Consider the following 14,362-nt stretch of genomic DNA (forward strand, 5'->3'; position numbering starts at 1 on the left):
GATTTGACCCCATGCATTTACATAACATTTAGGAACAGATCACCAACTAAATATTTCCAATAATGGGTTGTCTGTTTTATGTGCATTTAATTATCTTAACCATTTAGTAGACTCTTAAACTGTGTATAATAAAGGTTATCAAACCACTTCAGGTAATATGACAATAGAAATGCTACTTTAAAAAAGTGAAACAGTTTGGGGAGGGAGGGTGAGTCAGAAAAATAGTGTCCCATATAGCATTAGCTAATGTACAGCACCCAGCTGCAGGAATCTAGCCACTCAGTTCCACTTTTGGTTCTGGCTCCCTGGAGAAAAGAGCCTGCCCTCAGACTCTTTGAGCACTAACATACACCATGGCCCCACTAGGCACCCGTCTTGCTTTCTACTGAAGTCAGTAACATCTGTGCACCCCTGGGGTAACTCAGGTGACTTACTTGAGTGATGAGTTTCAGCCACAGGCTCCCCCTCTCATATTCAAGAGGGAAATAATGGGAGAGGGGGGAACTAAACTTAGAGGAGAGGTTCTTTAAAGTCAGGAGCGGTGTGGGATCTAACTCCTCCCAGTCAGTGCTCTGATGCGGAGATATTGCCTAAATAAGCAATAGTGCGCTAGGCAAAGATATGTCTTTAAAAAAAAAGTCTCAGGTCCTGCAAGGTCACACATCCTGGCTCTGCAGTCAGAGTGCCTTTTCAGAGAAAGCTGGCTGCCACACAATCCTCTTATCCCCCACATGAGATCTTCAGCTAGGAGCTGGAGAACTTCCAAGACTCCTCAGTTCTGTCATTGCTCCCACCCACACCCAGGCTGCAAGCTGGAGTTCCTCCCATTTCAGCTCCAAACTGGTTTTGTTTTCCTGCCCAACTGAAGATTCAGACTGCGGGGGTGGGGTTCACTGCCCAGAGGAAACTTTGTTTTCCAAGTCTTCTGGCCTTCTTCATTGCTTTAGGAAGGGACAGGACAGTTCTACGGCTCTTCCTGATACCCCTCAGGAATGGGCTTGAAGGGAAGAATACAACAAAGAAGTGTCATGCAGGACAGTTCACCCCTATGCTACAGCCCATTTGTGCCAGCTAAACTGGGAAGGACCCCAGTGCAGGAGGCGCTGTACAGGAGCAGCAGACCTTGTTTTGTGCACCCCTGTGCCCTCACAGGAAGCCCCAAGGGGAAGAGGAAGATGCAGGAGTGACAATCATGCACTGCTGCAATGGCCTACCAGGGCCTGAAGTAGTCACAAAAATCCCTAACGGAAGAGCAAGCAGCCTCTCCACTGTCCCTGAGCCCAGGATGAATCTGCCTGCATTCTCCTGGCATTTTTCCTCCTCACTATCATACATAAAAGAACCCAACCCATGTGGTCTCATCTGAGGGACTCCAGTCTACACCTACCTCAGTTTCCCCAGGGTCATGGTCATTTTCCTAAAAACACAGCTGCTAAAAAATCCTGAACACACTGCTCTTTAATTCCCTTTCTTGACTCCCCTTGCCCTCTATATTAACTTCAAACTAGGCTTCCTCTGCTCCTACCTACACATCAGGTTCCTGTTCCTTGTATGTCCCCTAGCTCCCTTCATTTGCCAGTGATGACAACCTTGATGCCCCTGTTGTGTTCTTGAAGCAGGTTTTACTGAAATACTTTTGTTTAACTGTTTTATCATCAACAGGTATTACTGGGTGACGTTCTATAGTCTGTGATATGCTAGGTCAGAGTGGTCTTTATAGATCTGAATCCTCAAAAAAAAGTAACGAATGACATTGGACTGCATATCTTACTCAGATTCTCTAAACTATGTTGGTCTTTATGTCTCTCTAGTCAGCCCTTTGCCTGACAGATAAATGCAACATCCATAAAATGGCACCATGCCACACCCCTTTCACACCATTTTCCTGCCTCCTTCGTACATATTGATGTGCACCAGGTCCCAGTTCAACAAGTCTTCTCCCCCTCCTCAGTCAAATCACTCCTTTGTGGAAGAAAGGAGATTATTTAGCTCAGAATAAAAGCAAGAGCAAGGAGGGTGAAAGAAAATCCTGGTCAAAGAGTGATCTAGTGAACCCTACAGAACATGCACATAAACCTACCCAAACCTCAACTGTGGAGCCTAGGAAACCAATTAGGTGATGTAGGCTAACAGTTTAGGAGGCTAATTTTAGCTGGATTCAGCAGATACACGGCTGCCCATGGAAGCCGGGACCGGTATGTTCAGGAAGTGTCACGGATATACATTTTAAATAAGAACAATTCCTGCAAAGTTAGCACAGTTGCTCTTGTGAGCTTTAACAGTCATCAATTCTCTCCCACCACCGAGACCACAGCTATTATCTCCCCCTAAATATAGTCTTTGAAATTTAACAAAGTTTGGAAAGTTTAAGCTGTCTACCAAAGATTTTTTTTTAAATGTAGCTTTACCAGAAAAGCTTTGTGAAGACTAAAAGCTGCATCTAACTCTATTAAACATTTCTCCACTATACACTTTCAACTCTCTCTCCAACCGAGAGAAAGAAATCAGTCATGGCATTTGTCAGCTAGAAACCTAAAATGCATTTCATAAAAGTCAACCAGACATCTTAACGCGCACAGGAAGAAGAAAAAGTTCAGACAGAAGGAACATGCACAATGGTCTTGATTTCTAGCAGCTGGAGGCTTAGAAAGAAGCTACTAGTGGCATAACTACTGATAAACTCTTTAGTAACTTATAGTTAAGTTTAAGATTGTGTCACTGTTATTTTTAGTAAAGGTCACTGACAGGTTGCAGGTAATAAACAAAAATTCATGGAAGCCTGTGACCTGTCTGACTTTGGGTGGGAGGGGCTGATGGAAGCCCAAGTTGGGGCATTAGAGCCCAAACCCTGCTGGAGGGGCAGCACCCACCATCCACCGCAGCTGAGAGCTGCAGGGGCCCCGCTGCCACCATTGCTCTCAACGGAAATGCTGCTGAGGATCTGAGGCCTATCATAACCCTGTGAGTTTACTCCTTCCTTGTGTAAAGGGCAGTACAAGTTCATAGGATGAATAGCTGCCTCCACTGAAGTCAATGGCAACATTCCCATTGATTTCAGTGGGAGGTCAGGATTCACCCATATATTTTAAGGCCTGAAGGAACCACTGTGGTCATCTAGTTTGACCTCCCGCATAACACAAGCCACAGAGAGAGCCATCCTGTAATTCCTGCTGCAGAAGAAGTTATTCTTTCCTGCTACAAAAACCTACGTTATTGAGCCCAGCAATTTGTAGTTGGGGCTTATGTGGTGGATTGGATTTATGGTAGCCCTCTGTTCTGGGGAGAGTTTCACCCACTGGTAAATAGATTTAATACACAGTATAAGGATGTAGATGAGATGAGTCCTCTGTGGCCATGTGTTCTTCTTAAATGCTAGGGAGGAAGAGAACTGAGGATGTAGAACAGAAGAGTCCATTTCTGATTCCTCTCCAGTTTCTCTAACACACATCATCACTGAAGTGTGAAAATATTAGTTTGACACTGAGAACACTAATGTTTTCCAAAGTGATATCCTCAGGAGGATATCAGAAAGGCCTCTTTTTGGACATCCTGATTATCAAGAACAATGGGTACCCTGCATTCTAGGCAATATACATACAGACTCACTAACTTTCTACAGATGGGCTCATACTGCGAAATCTTTGACCTGGATTTCAAACATTACAAGGTTTGAAGGTCTTTGGATCCACAGTTTTGGCTAAGGTCCATTTGCAAAATTCAGATTGGGATCCTCGTTCAGATTTGAAGTGTTCCCAAAATTTGGGGGTGTTTGTATACATGTTTTTAGCTTGAGTCCCTATTCTATTCTCATTCATAGACTTAGTGCAGAAGTTACCTTGAGAGATGAACCCTTGGGAGTGAAACACTTAAACGGCTTCTTATCATCTGACAAACCGTCTTCTGGCATCTTCTGACGTTTTTCAGCCGCTTCAGCCCTTCTCCTCTCGATGTCCTCTTTCAGCCTCCTCTTCTCCTCCTAAGACAGTATGAGCACCTAGCTAGTCATTTGTTTCCTTCACAAGACCACATCAACCTCAGATCCCTTAAACTCCTGGAGAAATATACAGGATTCGTGGAGAACACAAATCCTTACACCAGCCAGAAATTTCAGTGACCCATTTTAGTTCTAGCTATTTATAATGTATTTGTGGTGGCACTAGGCAACCATAGTATCAAGTGTGTGTGTTAATCTATACGATCTTAATTTCCCCCTGCCCTCAAAGACATTTCCTCCTTAACAAAGCGTACTGTCATGGCCCACTGTGTAATGAGAGACAGTAGTACATTATGAAAAATGCAGTCTTTCATTAAAGGACTGGGACTTAAGAAGTTGAATGTTAACTTTTAAGACTGTTACACTTGATTTTAAAAATGTTATTGAAAGCCACACTTAACATGGCTCTAAGTCAGGATATTGACAGTAGAATGTTTTCAAGGGAATAAATTCCAGAGAAGGGATCTTCCTAGTTGCCTGAGAACAGACCCAAGAACCCCAAGGTCCCATCCCACCTCCAAGACCGAATCCTCCTTTAGCCTCATGCAAGTCACTTCTCCTCCTCTTTATAGATCGGGAACTGTGGCACAGATATTTATACTTAGCTACCTCATGTGGGTGGTGGAGATTAATATATGCCTAATGAGCTGAAGACGAAAAGCACCACATACAGCCTAAGAAGGGCTATTACTCTTGCAGAGCTAGTGTGGGTTTTTATTTTGTAAGACATCAGTTGAACTAGAGGGCAGTCACTCTTAGCCCTATTAAGCAAGGCCTGTTCTGATACTGCAAAATGTTGAGTGACCTTCGCTCCCACAAAGTTCTTTTATGGGAAAGTAGGGAGCTCAGCATGTTCCAGGATTGGGCCCTTTCACTATAAGTGCTAAGTAGTATAATTATTAGTCCCCAATATCCAAGTTTATTTTTTGTATAATTTAGATCCTTAACTTCTGTGCTAGAGATCTGAACATCCAGTTTAAGGAGATTCACTTGGCAGAAGAAACAGGCAAACAGATGTATTTTTGGTATTAAATTTTAAATGAGGCAAAGATTTCTAATGAGAGTCAGTCCATCATAACACAGGCATTTAATCCCATTTGCAGCAAACAAACATCTGCGTTAGTCTCACCTCTCCCTCCCCAGACAGTAACAAGATTTCTGTAATTTAAGATGTGTGCCAAAAAAAAAAAAAAAAGACACCCACAACAAACAAAAGCCTATGTTCCTGCAACATTGCACCTGATATTTTGTATGCATGGGAAATAAGAAAATCAGAGTTAAGATTCTCAAGACAACCACAGATGAAATTCTGGTCCCATTTGTGTGATGAGTTTTGCCACTGGCTTGCATGGGACTAGAATGTCACCCGTTGGTGCTATCTCCTTGTGCGTCAGGATTAGATCATGTCACACCAAATACTGTGTACTTGCAGCTGAGATTGAAGGTTTCAGAAACAGTGCAGCTTTTTTGTCCATTAGCATGTGCCACTGCACATCATTGTACAAATGGGTGATGAAAGACCCAGTTTTGTAGCCTCTGTCAACCTTAGTGGGTAGCAGAGAAGAAAAACGTAGTGGAATGGTGGTAGGGCCCCCAAAAGGAGGAATCTGACTGAGAAAATTGAAAGATCTTTATCTGTTAAGTATTTGTATTGTAGCACCTAGAGTTCCCAACTTAAACTGGGGCCACACTGCACTAGGTGCAATCACATAGCAAGATCCAATCCCTGCCCTGATGAGGTTACAGTCTAAATAGATGAGACAGGAAAAGGGTGGGAGAGGAAGCAAGGGCAAAGAGAGGTAAAGCCACATGCCCAAGGTAACATAGTCTGTTAACAGTAGCAGATCCAGGAATAAAATAGTCTAGTTTTGGCCCTTCCAAGTTGGCTGACATTAGGCTTTCTTTTGGTTTTACTTTTCCTTTCACACAACATTGCCTTAGATATTGAAACCCAGATCCTCAAAGGTATTTTGGCCTCTAATTCCCATTGTTTTCAACGTGAGATAGAAGACTAAATACCTTTGAGGATCTGGGCCCGAGGTACTATCCCAGGGCCTAAAATGCCACCCATACTCAGGTTAAGCAGAGGCTCTCTCTTTGTGCAGTCCCATTGATTATTTGCCCAAGAGTATGCCTCACTGCACAGCATTGTGTGATCATGCAATGAAAGACCAATAGGAGCAAGTGAAGCAGAACAGAGTCTAACTTTGGATCTCACGGTTTTATTACTACACCATTACCTCCTCTCTGGCTTTTCTCTCAGCCTCCTCCTGCTTCCTCCTCTGTTCCTCTTCCTCAAGGATCTTCCGACGCTCCTCACGCTTTTTCTTCAGTTCCTCCAGCTCCACGGCCGCCTCCTGTTGCTTCTCCTTCAACTTCTCAAACTCCTCGCTTTCATTTTCACCTCGGCGACGGCGCAGCTCCTCTAGTCGTTTGCCGGCTTCAGCCTGGGACACCGGCTTACCATCCTCAGCATTTGTAGTTGCTTTCATGCCGGAGCGGCTGAGAATGAATTGAGAAGCAGGTTAAGATGCCACAGGTTTTCCTTTGCCAGTTTGGATCACCCGTTACCACTCAACTAGGCAGCAACATAAGAACCTGACACACACAAACACCTCTTGACAAGATCTTTTGTTCCTCACAGAGTGTGTACTACCCTCAGCAGGTTTCATCAGGGACTGAAGCAGGCTCGGGAGCCCAGAGGCATCTCTCTGCCTTCCCCTGACAGTGGGGGACCAAAGGGTCCCACATGCTTGGAAGCATAGTTTTTGTATCATATTGCCTCAGAACCTAAGACAAATGTGTCTCACCCCCTTTCTAGAGATATCTGAACTCATGAACTTGAAATTTTCATGTCTCTTTTTTTTAATTCAAGATCCATTTTATTTTAGTCCCAACTCCACAGTATATACACACTTATCCTTACATATTTGTACCATGTAACTGAGAATATTACCTACAGAGATATGTTCCAGCTTCTAAAAGCATACTACTTGATTAATCTATGCAGAAAACAATTCAGGGATCCAATGAAAAGCAATAAATAAATATTTAGGGTGGAGAGAAGTGAAACAACACACACTATATTCTGTGTAATAAAAGACAAATAATCCTTTGATTTCTCAGACAAACGTCTTCCCTAAGGGATTATATAAAGTGTTTGACAAATCTCTTTAAGGAGAGCTAAAGCCCGTTGCTAGGGCATTAGTCTTCAGTTTACCAGGGGTAGGAAGGAATATTCTTATTATTCCATCAATATTTTCAACACAAGATGCTTCAATAATGTAATACCACTTGTTATCTTCAACTCTTGCTAACTTGCATATATATCAGGTCTGATCAAAAACTTGGTTAAAGTTTTCTGTGAGAGTTTTTGATTTTTCATAAACCCAAAACTAGATTTTTCATTGAATTTTTCCAACCGGGGGGGGAAAAAAAACCCAAAACAAATCAAAACCAGATATTTTCCAACCAGGTCTTATAATCAAAGACATTTTAAAAAACAGTACATTCACACTGCCCACAAGAGGTACATATTTTTGTGGGAGTGTCAAGTAGCACAACCTATATATATATATAATTACCACATCAGTGTTTAAGTGTTTGCTCCTTGAAGTGTATTTATTAATACATCAGAAAAAGGGGTCAACACTTGAGGTATCAGCATGACACTTACATGAGAAATGGCAAGTAGGCATTTATATTGTTTTTATTTTCTTCCTTGTTCTACACCCAAGAAAAAGGAGATCCTAAACACTACAGCAATGAAACCACAGTGTTGCACAATTAAATGCCAGAAGAGCCAACAGTACAACAGTTAAGGTTTCCTTCAGCAATATGGATCAGTTTCTGTCTTCAGTTACTTCAGGGAAAATACAGAGTAACTTCACTGAAGTCAGTAGACTTATTCCAGGTTTGTAGTGGTATAGCTGAGAGTAGAATTTAGCCTTAAGCAATTTTTTCTTCACTGTTTGGAAGGTGTGGGTGAATATTTTGTCCAAACAATGACATTTGTCTTTCTTACTGAAAAGAACTGTTTATCTCCTAATCTTCTTTTATTAATATACACTATGGAGGACTTCCTCTGGTGTTTCTGCATATTCTCTAGTAGGGAACAATAATTGGCAGTTATCCTCTTCATATTTTTTTCTTGAGCCTCTTTGCTTTCAGCACATTCCGGGAATCTCAGCCCCTTGCTGCCAACATCAAGAAATCAATATTGAGATTCTAGACCGAAGAAGAGCTTTCAGAAGTGCCTATTTGGTGCTAAGAAAAAGAAGCCAACTGCCAGCCTTCACCACAGACGGAGAAATAAGATGGTTTGTGAGAGACAAAAATGACAGAACAATGTGAAAAATGCATTACATCATGCTTAGGATTTTTGCACTCCCATATGAGAGTGGGGAGGTGGGAAAGGGAAACCACAAAGATAAAGCTTTCTAAATATTCTATCAGTGACAGAGACAAAGATGGGACAGACAATATTTCTCTTTAGCCTCAGATTTCTCAGTTGGTCTTAAGAAGTTTTATTTCTCATCATTGCCATTTAGACTTATCTTATGAGTCTCTTAATCTCTTGCTACTATCTTGTTTATGGACAATGAGATTACAGGTAGTCCCAAACTAAAGCCCTATGACTAGACACAAAACTTTTTTTCCTCCTAAGGTGGGGTGGGGAAAAAGTGTAGAAACCCCATTTGAAGTTTTTCAAATAAGTCCTTGGCTCTAACAAGAAATAAAGCAAGTGAAAAAAGTTATATACATATTTTAGAAACAGAACTCATGTTAGTGGTGATTTGACCTGAGTATACAGAACAATTACTAACAGGACTCATGTCCTGCTATTCCATCCCTATGTTATATGACAACCTAGCTATACGGGATTTTGAATTATTTTACTTTTGAAAAAGTTTGTTTCCCCATAGGAACCATTAGGGGAATGCTAGGATGCACAAAAATTCCATCTGCCACTGTTTAGAAATTTGACTAGGGAGCTTAAAGTCTTTACCTACTTCAGTAGCAACAGGAAGGAGAGATTTAGAAGAAATAAATGAAGACTGCTAACTTGTTTGTCTATTCCACTTCTTTGCTTTTATTCCCCCTTGCTTCCCCACTTTGTAGCAGAGATGAGCCTTTCCAAATCTCTCCCCATAAACCAGTTACCTTTAGATTTCCAACTGTAGCAGAAGCCTCAGAGACAGTTTTATTTTCTTGTCTCACTAAACCACATTAAGATCTTTCTTAAAAAGGCAGAACAGTGTGGCTGGATGTAGTTTTCACTCCACCAAATAATCACTCTTTTGTGCAGAAATCATTAGCTTCAAGGCTTGCTAGAGCAAACAACCAAAAGATCAACTCTTAAAAGAGTTATCCTAGGAGGCAAGGCTGCTCCTAGCTGGTTATATAGGGTGTAATTAAAAGCAGGTGTGTAATTGGCAATGGGTTATCTCACTCAGAGTCAGGCACCTGTACCACTAGGGTATAAAATCACAGCTCTTGACTCTTAATGTAGACTATGAAAAGATGAAGTTCATTAAAAAATGTCTAGTAGATGACAGGAGTATGGTAAAAGCAATGACTGATCCCCACAGAGGGGGTGAGTTGTTTGCTTATTGTTTACTACTCTGCTATGAGTCTCTCATTTCCCCACTACAATGAGGTGGGCAGCAGTCCACTACAAAATAGCTTGAGATCCTGAATTTATTTCTAAGGAGCCACTGAATATTACAACCTTCAATGATGCTGGAAATTTAAGTCTTGTACTACACAGCTAAAAGTATGGTAACAGAGACCCATAAAAGGCAACAAGTCCCACAGCTCTACTCTGATATAAACAAATCTAGTGTTAATGTGTATCTTACCTAAAAATATTCTCGGTATGTTTAAGTTTATGAGTAGTAGGTTCCTGGAAACGCTCTCCATTCTGTGGCTTTGGTTCAGGAAATCCCTTCTTACGATCCCAGATAGGCTTCACCTCCTCCTTAGGTGCTTTGTCCTTATTAGCCTTGTCGTCTTTGATCTGCTTGGGAGATATTAGAAAGCGTACAACCAAAAACAACACAAAAGATCATAATTAGACATTGTGGATGACTGAAAAGGAAAACAAGTTTCCCACCATCAATGGGCAACTGAGCAACTGTCTTCAAATGTTCTATGGCAGGAATAGGTTGTCAAGTTCTAAAATGTGGCCTGCAACCACCCTCGCCTTCTGATCTATGTTAAATATGCAGGCAGCTGAATTCATCTACACTGCGTGCAAATCTGCTGTGGCCTTGGAAATCTCAAGCATCCTTACTTCTCATGCAATCAAGTCAGTCTCTACCACTACCTTGCCCACCATCCCCCTCCTGCTCATGTGTCTGTTTATTCACCTGTTGTGTATTGTCTAAATCACAGACTGAGCTCTCTGTGGCAGGGATTATCTGGTTGGGGCCCTAGGCGCTACTGCAATAGAAATAATATAATCTTAAATTGATTTGCACAAAGCAAGTGCACGCTATGAGGATGTAGCCAATACAGTCAACGGCACAGGAGGTACGTGCTATACGGATGTACCTAGGACTTTCTGTGTCACAGCAGGTGCATACTACCTAGCTATTACAAGTATAGTTTGCAATAGTCAAGTAGTTAAAAATTATGTTTCATAGCAATATTTGCTTTGATAAATGTGTAACTGGGGTTATCATCACCTGTACCCCAGTCTAAACAGTGACTAGTGGAGGAGGATACTGTCGGATGTGAAGCTCTTACGCCTATGAAGAAGCAGATGTTTTCTCTGAAAACATTAAGGCAAGATTTCCCCCCTTCCCCTACAAGCCTTTGCCCGACATAAGTCTGACTAAGATCCAGAATCATTATGCACTAGTTTGACTCTCTAATCCCCACCCAGAAAATTCTGGACTGAAAATTATTTATTATCGCCACTGATGGCCTGACCCCAGCATGCTGAGTCATGGTTGGATGCTGATGGAAAGTGCAGGATATGGCAATTGATTTCAGTACTTCTGTTCTGTGGACAGAATTATTCCCACTAAGTAAATTAGCTAGACCAGCAGCCAAAACAAGCTTTCAATAGCAGTGGAGGAAAATACCAATGTTAACCCAAGGAAGATCTCCTTTTTCGCCTTTAGCTTTGCCATATTTGGGAAATGCTCTGGTGGGCAGCCTGAATATCATTTATTTGGAGAATTGTCTGAAAACCTTTAGCAAGCTGTACCTATATTACTCTGCATCCTACTGCCCTTCCATCTGATCTGAAGAGAAAAATAAACCGTCCTATTCTAGGACAGATTTTTTTAAAAAAAACGTACTCCAAGCTGCGTCTAGTGGAAAAGCCCAAACCTCTACACTATTTCTGTCCTTCCTCCGCTCAATGCACCTTTCAATAGCCAACCTCCAAGGCATCCCCTCCCACTTTTCAAAAGTAGGAGCCTCATGGGGGGAAGGGGAGCACTTACAAAGCACCTGACATGACTGCGCAGCTTGAACCCCTAAGACCTGTTCTGCCTGGAGCTGGCATTAAGTGCTGTTCATACAATGCCAGTACCACAAGTGACAGCTATCATGTGGTGTGGACTGCAAGTGTGTGTGGGTGGGAGGGGATGAGTTTTCATACATTCTGTGTGAATTCGCTTCTGGTGACAGATGCCGGCTATACAATTCTGAGAGAAAACTGCTCTGTCCTTAGAATAGGCAGCAGCAATGCACGCTTCCCCTATACTGCCCTGCCAATGAGCCTCAAGGTACATCCACGCTGCAAAAAAATGGTGTATTCTGAATTTGGATTAGCTAACCCCGGTTAAAATAGCAGTGAAGACACAGCAACTCAGCTTTTAACTTGCGATAGCAGCTCAACGTCAACCCCAGGCTCCCCTATAGGTTTTAACTTCAGCTGCTAACCCGAGTTAAAAGTCGAGTTGCAGCATCTTCGCTGTTAACTTGGGTTAGCAGCTCGAGTTCGAGCCTATAGTGGAGACTGGGGTTAAACCTGAGCTGCTAACCTGAGTTAGAAGCTGAGTTGATGGGGTCTTCACTGCTATTGTAACCCCAGTTCGGTAACCCAAGTTAAAAACACACCTTTTTGTGCAGTAGACATACCCTCAGCTACGACCAAGTGGAATCACGTTAATAGGTAAGAGGGGAATTCCCTTTCCATGATCACGCATTCTTTGGCCTGGATGCTGTGACTAGCCGCAGCCAAGCCTATTATTGCTAGGGGCAACAGTAGCGGCTTTGAAGATGTGAACTCCTAACTTCTAGGAACTAGTCAGAGACAATCATTTCTGTTAACTCACTCTAATGAACAGTCATCAGCTTGTAATGTCTTTTGGTCACTCCCAATCTGGGCAAGATTTGAACCAGTGATGTAATAACAGCAAAAAGCTCTGGCTCTCATTAGCAATCCCCTGCACTACTCAATCCCTTTCTCAGTGATTTAGAGACCTGGGGTGTTGATTGTTTCAGGATTTCAAATGCCAGGACTTCTGTGTTGGGATTTTGAAAGGGCAGAATTTCCTTTTATGAGATTTTCATCAAGTCCCTTCTAAGTCTCATTAAAAACCCAGTATGTCAGCTGCCTGAGCTGCAGTCCCAGCTGGGGCAGGTAGTGTATCTTACATCTTAACTGAAACTGCTAAGAAAACTAATAGTAAAAATATACGCTTTTAGAATTAATAGGCTAGGGAATCCCTTTTCATGGGCTAATAGGATTTGATTTAAAAGATTATGGTTTCTTACCAAGTGTGTGAGGGGGTGGGGGAGGGCAGGGACACACACACACAAATAATAAACACAACTGGGCTTTTTTACTAAAAAAAAAAAGGAAGATAAAATAGGTTATCAGAGAAACACTTCAAGGGTTTAGGGCCCAATCCTGCTCCTGTTAATTTTAATGGCAGAACAGCCATTGACTTCAACAGAAGCAGGAACAGCCCCTTTCATAGCAGTGCACCCTAAAAGTGACAGAAGTAAACATTTTTGTATGCTTACACATCTCGGTGAATTAGGGATCAATCTATCTCACACTGAAAGGAATGGAAAGGCTCCTACTGATTCCAGTGGAATTAGATCAGACCTGCAGTAGTATCTTCAAAAAACACAGCCCATCTCCTCCCACAGATCCTGACCCTCAAATCAAATTGAACATGACTGAAATTTTTCTGGAGGTTTGTAAATTGTTCGGCTATTTTTATTTTTGCCCATTTCTCCATCTCCAGGTTCCTGCTAGGAATGTAAATTAGAACTTGAGATGCAACATTTCCACCCAGAGTTTGAACACCTCAAAGTTTTGGTTCTGTCAATTATAGAGATCGCAAACTTTGGTTCCTGATTTGGGTTCAATTTTGGAACGCCCCAAAAAGCTGTGGGCATCTAAAGCTATCTCTAGGTGGCAGCTGGGAGCAGGATTCCCAGCTCAGGCAGACAGAGACCCACTAGCTCTGCTCAGGCTAGTGTGCTAAAAATAGCAGGGTAGCATGGGTGGCAGCTCAGGCTAGCCACCTGAGTAGAAACCCGCACAGACCCCTTGGGTATGTGCCCAAGCTGCTGCCTGTGCTACCACTGGCTACGTTGCCATTTTTAGTGCACTAGCTCAAGAAGAGCTACTGTGTCTCTGTCCACCCAAGCTGGAAAGTGCATGCCCAGCTGCAGTGTAGAGGTATCCTAAGGTTTAGGTTTGGGGCCCATCTCTATCAAAGTAGAGATACCTATATACCATGAGAAAAGGCTGCTTTTGCAGCATGTCTAGCCAAACTGGAAGCAGGACATACCAGGAGTCTCATGTCATGAGAAAACTTGTTCTGATGAACTTTCCAGACCAGTTTTGCAGACCCAAATGTTGGGACAGTTCAAAGAAGCGGCCAGACTTTTGGTTGCGAAACCTACACTGTGAGGGCCAGATTCTGATCTCACTTACAGTGGATGTGCACTGGTGTAACACAGGTACATAGGCATAAATCTGAGGTAACAGAGAGAGGAGAAGAACGCCCCCAGATCTAGTCAGGCTTACAGTCTCGCAACTCTATTAATAACTACATAACTTGTCAAAATACAGGCTTTGTTGAATTTTGTGTATCACTATCATGGCAGGAGTATACTGAAAGGCTGCTCATCTTGCAGTAGTGAGAATATCATTCTTGTCCTAAGCCAAAAAGCGATGGCCAAGATTTTTCAAAAGGACTAATGATTTTGGGTGTCCAACTTGAGACTTCTTTTGGGAGGTGGGTGTTTAGCACTTTCCAAAAATGAAGCCCTTTAAAGGTGTCTTAAATTGAGCATCCAAAAACTGAGGAATGCAAAATCTCTAATCCCTTCTGAGAATGTTGGCCATTATCTTTAAGGGTTCGCTCTTGCAGTCTATACTCATGGGGG

General features: G+C 42.3%; 1 protein-coding gene across 12 annotated transcripts in view; it reads right to left on the minus strand.

Annotated features, from left to right (window-relative positions):
* Positions 1 to 14,362, minus strand: part of CALD1 (caldesmon 1) — a 239,789-nt gene that overhangs the window by 14,991 nt on the left and 210,436 nt on the right. For 8 of the 12 annotated variants that reach the window (XM_074938505.1, XM_074938467.1, XM_074938484.1 and 5 more), the window contains 3 exons: positions 9,856 to 10,016; positions 6,235 to 6,496; positions 3,836 to 3,976 (listed from right to left, as the gene is read on the minus strand). In XM_074938505.1, the coding sequence (XP_074794606.1) occupies positions 3,836 to 3,976; positions 6,235 to 6,496; positions 9,856 to 10,016 (564 nt within the window). The remainder of the gene's footprint in view (positions 1 to 3,835; positions 3,977 to 6,234; positions 6,497 to 9,855; positions 10,017 to 14,362) is intronic. The other 4 variants (XM_074938530.1, XM_074938488.1, XM_074938538.1 and 1 more) reach the window with 1 other exon arrangement.

This window comes from Natator depressus, chromosome 1 (genome assembly GCF_965152275.1).
Source record: "Natator depressus isolate rNatDep1 chromosome 1, rNatDep2.hap1, whole genome shotgun sequence".
Classification (NCBI taxonomy): domain Eukaryota; kingdom Metazoa; phylum Chordata; order Testudines; family Cheloniidae; genus Natator; species Natator depressus.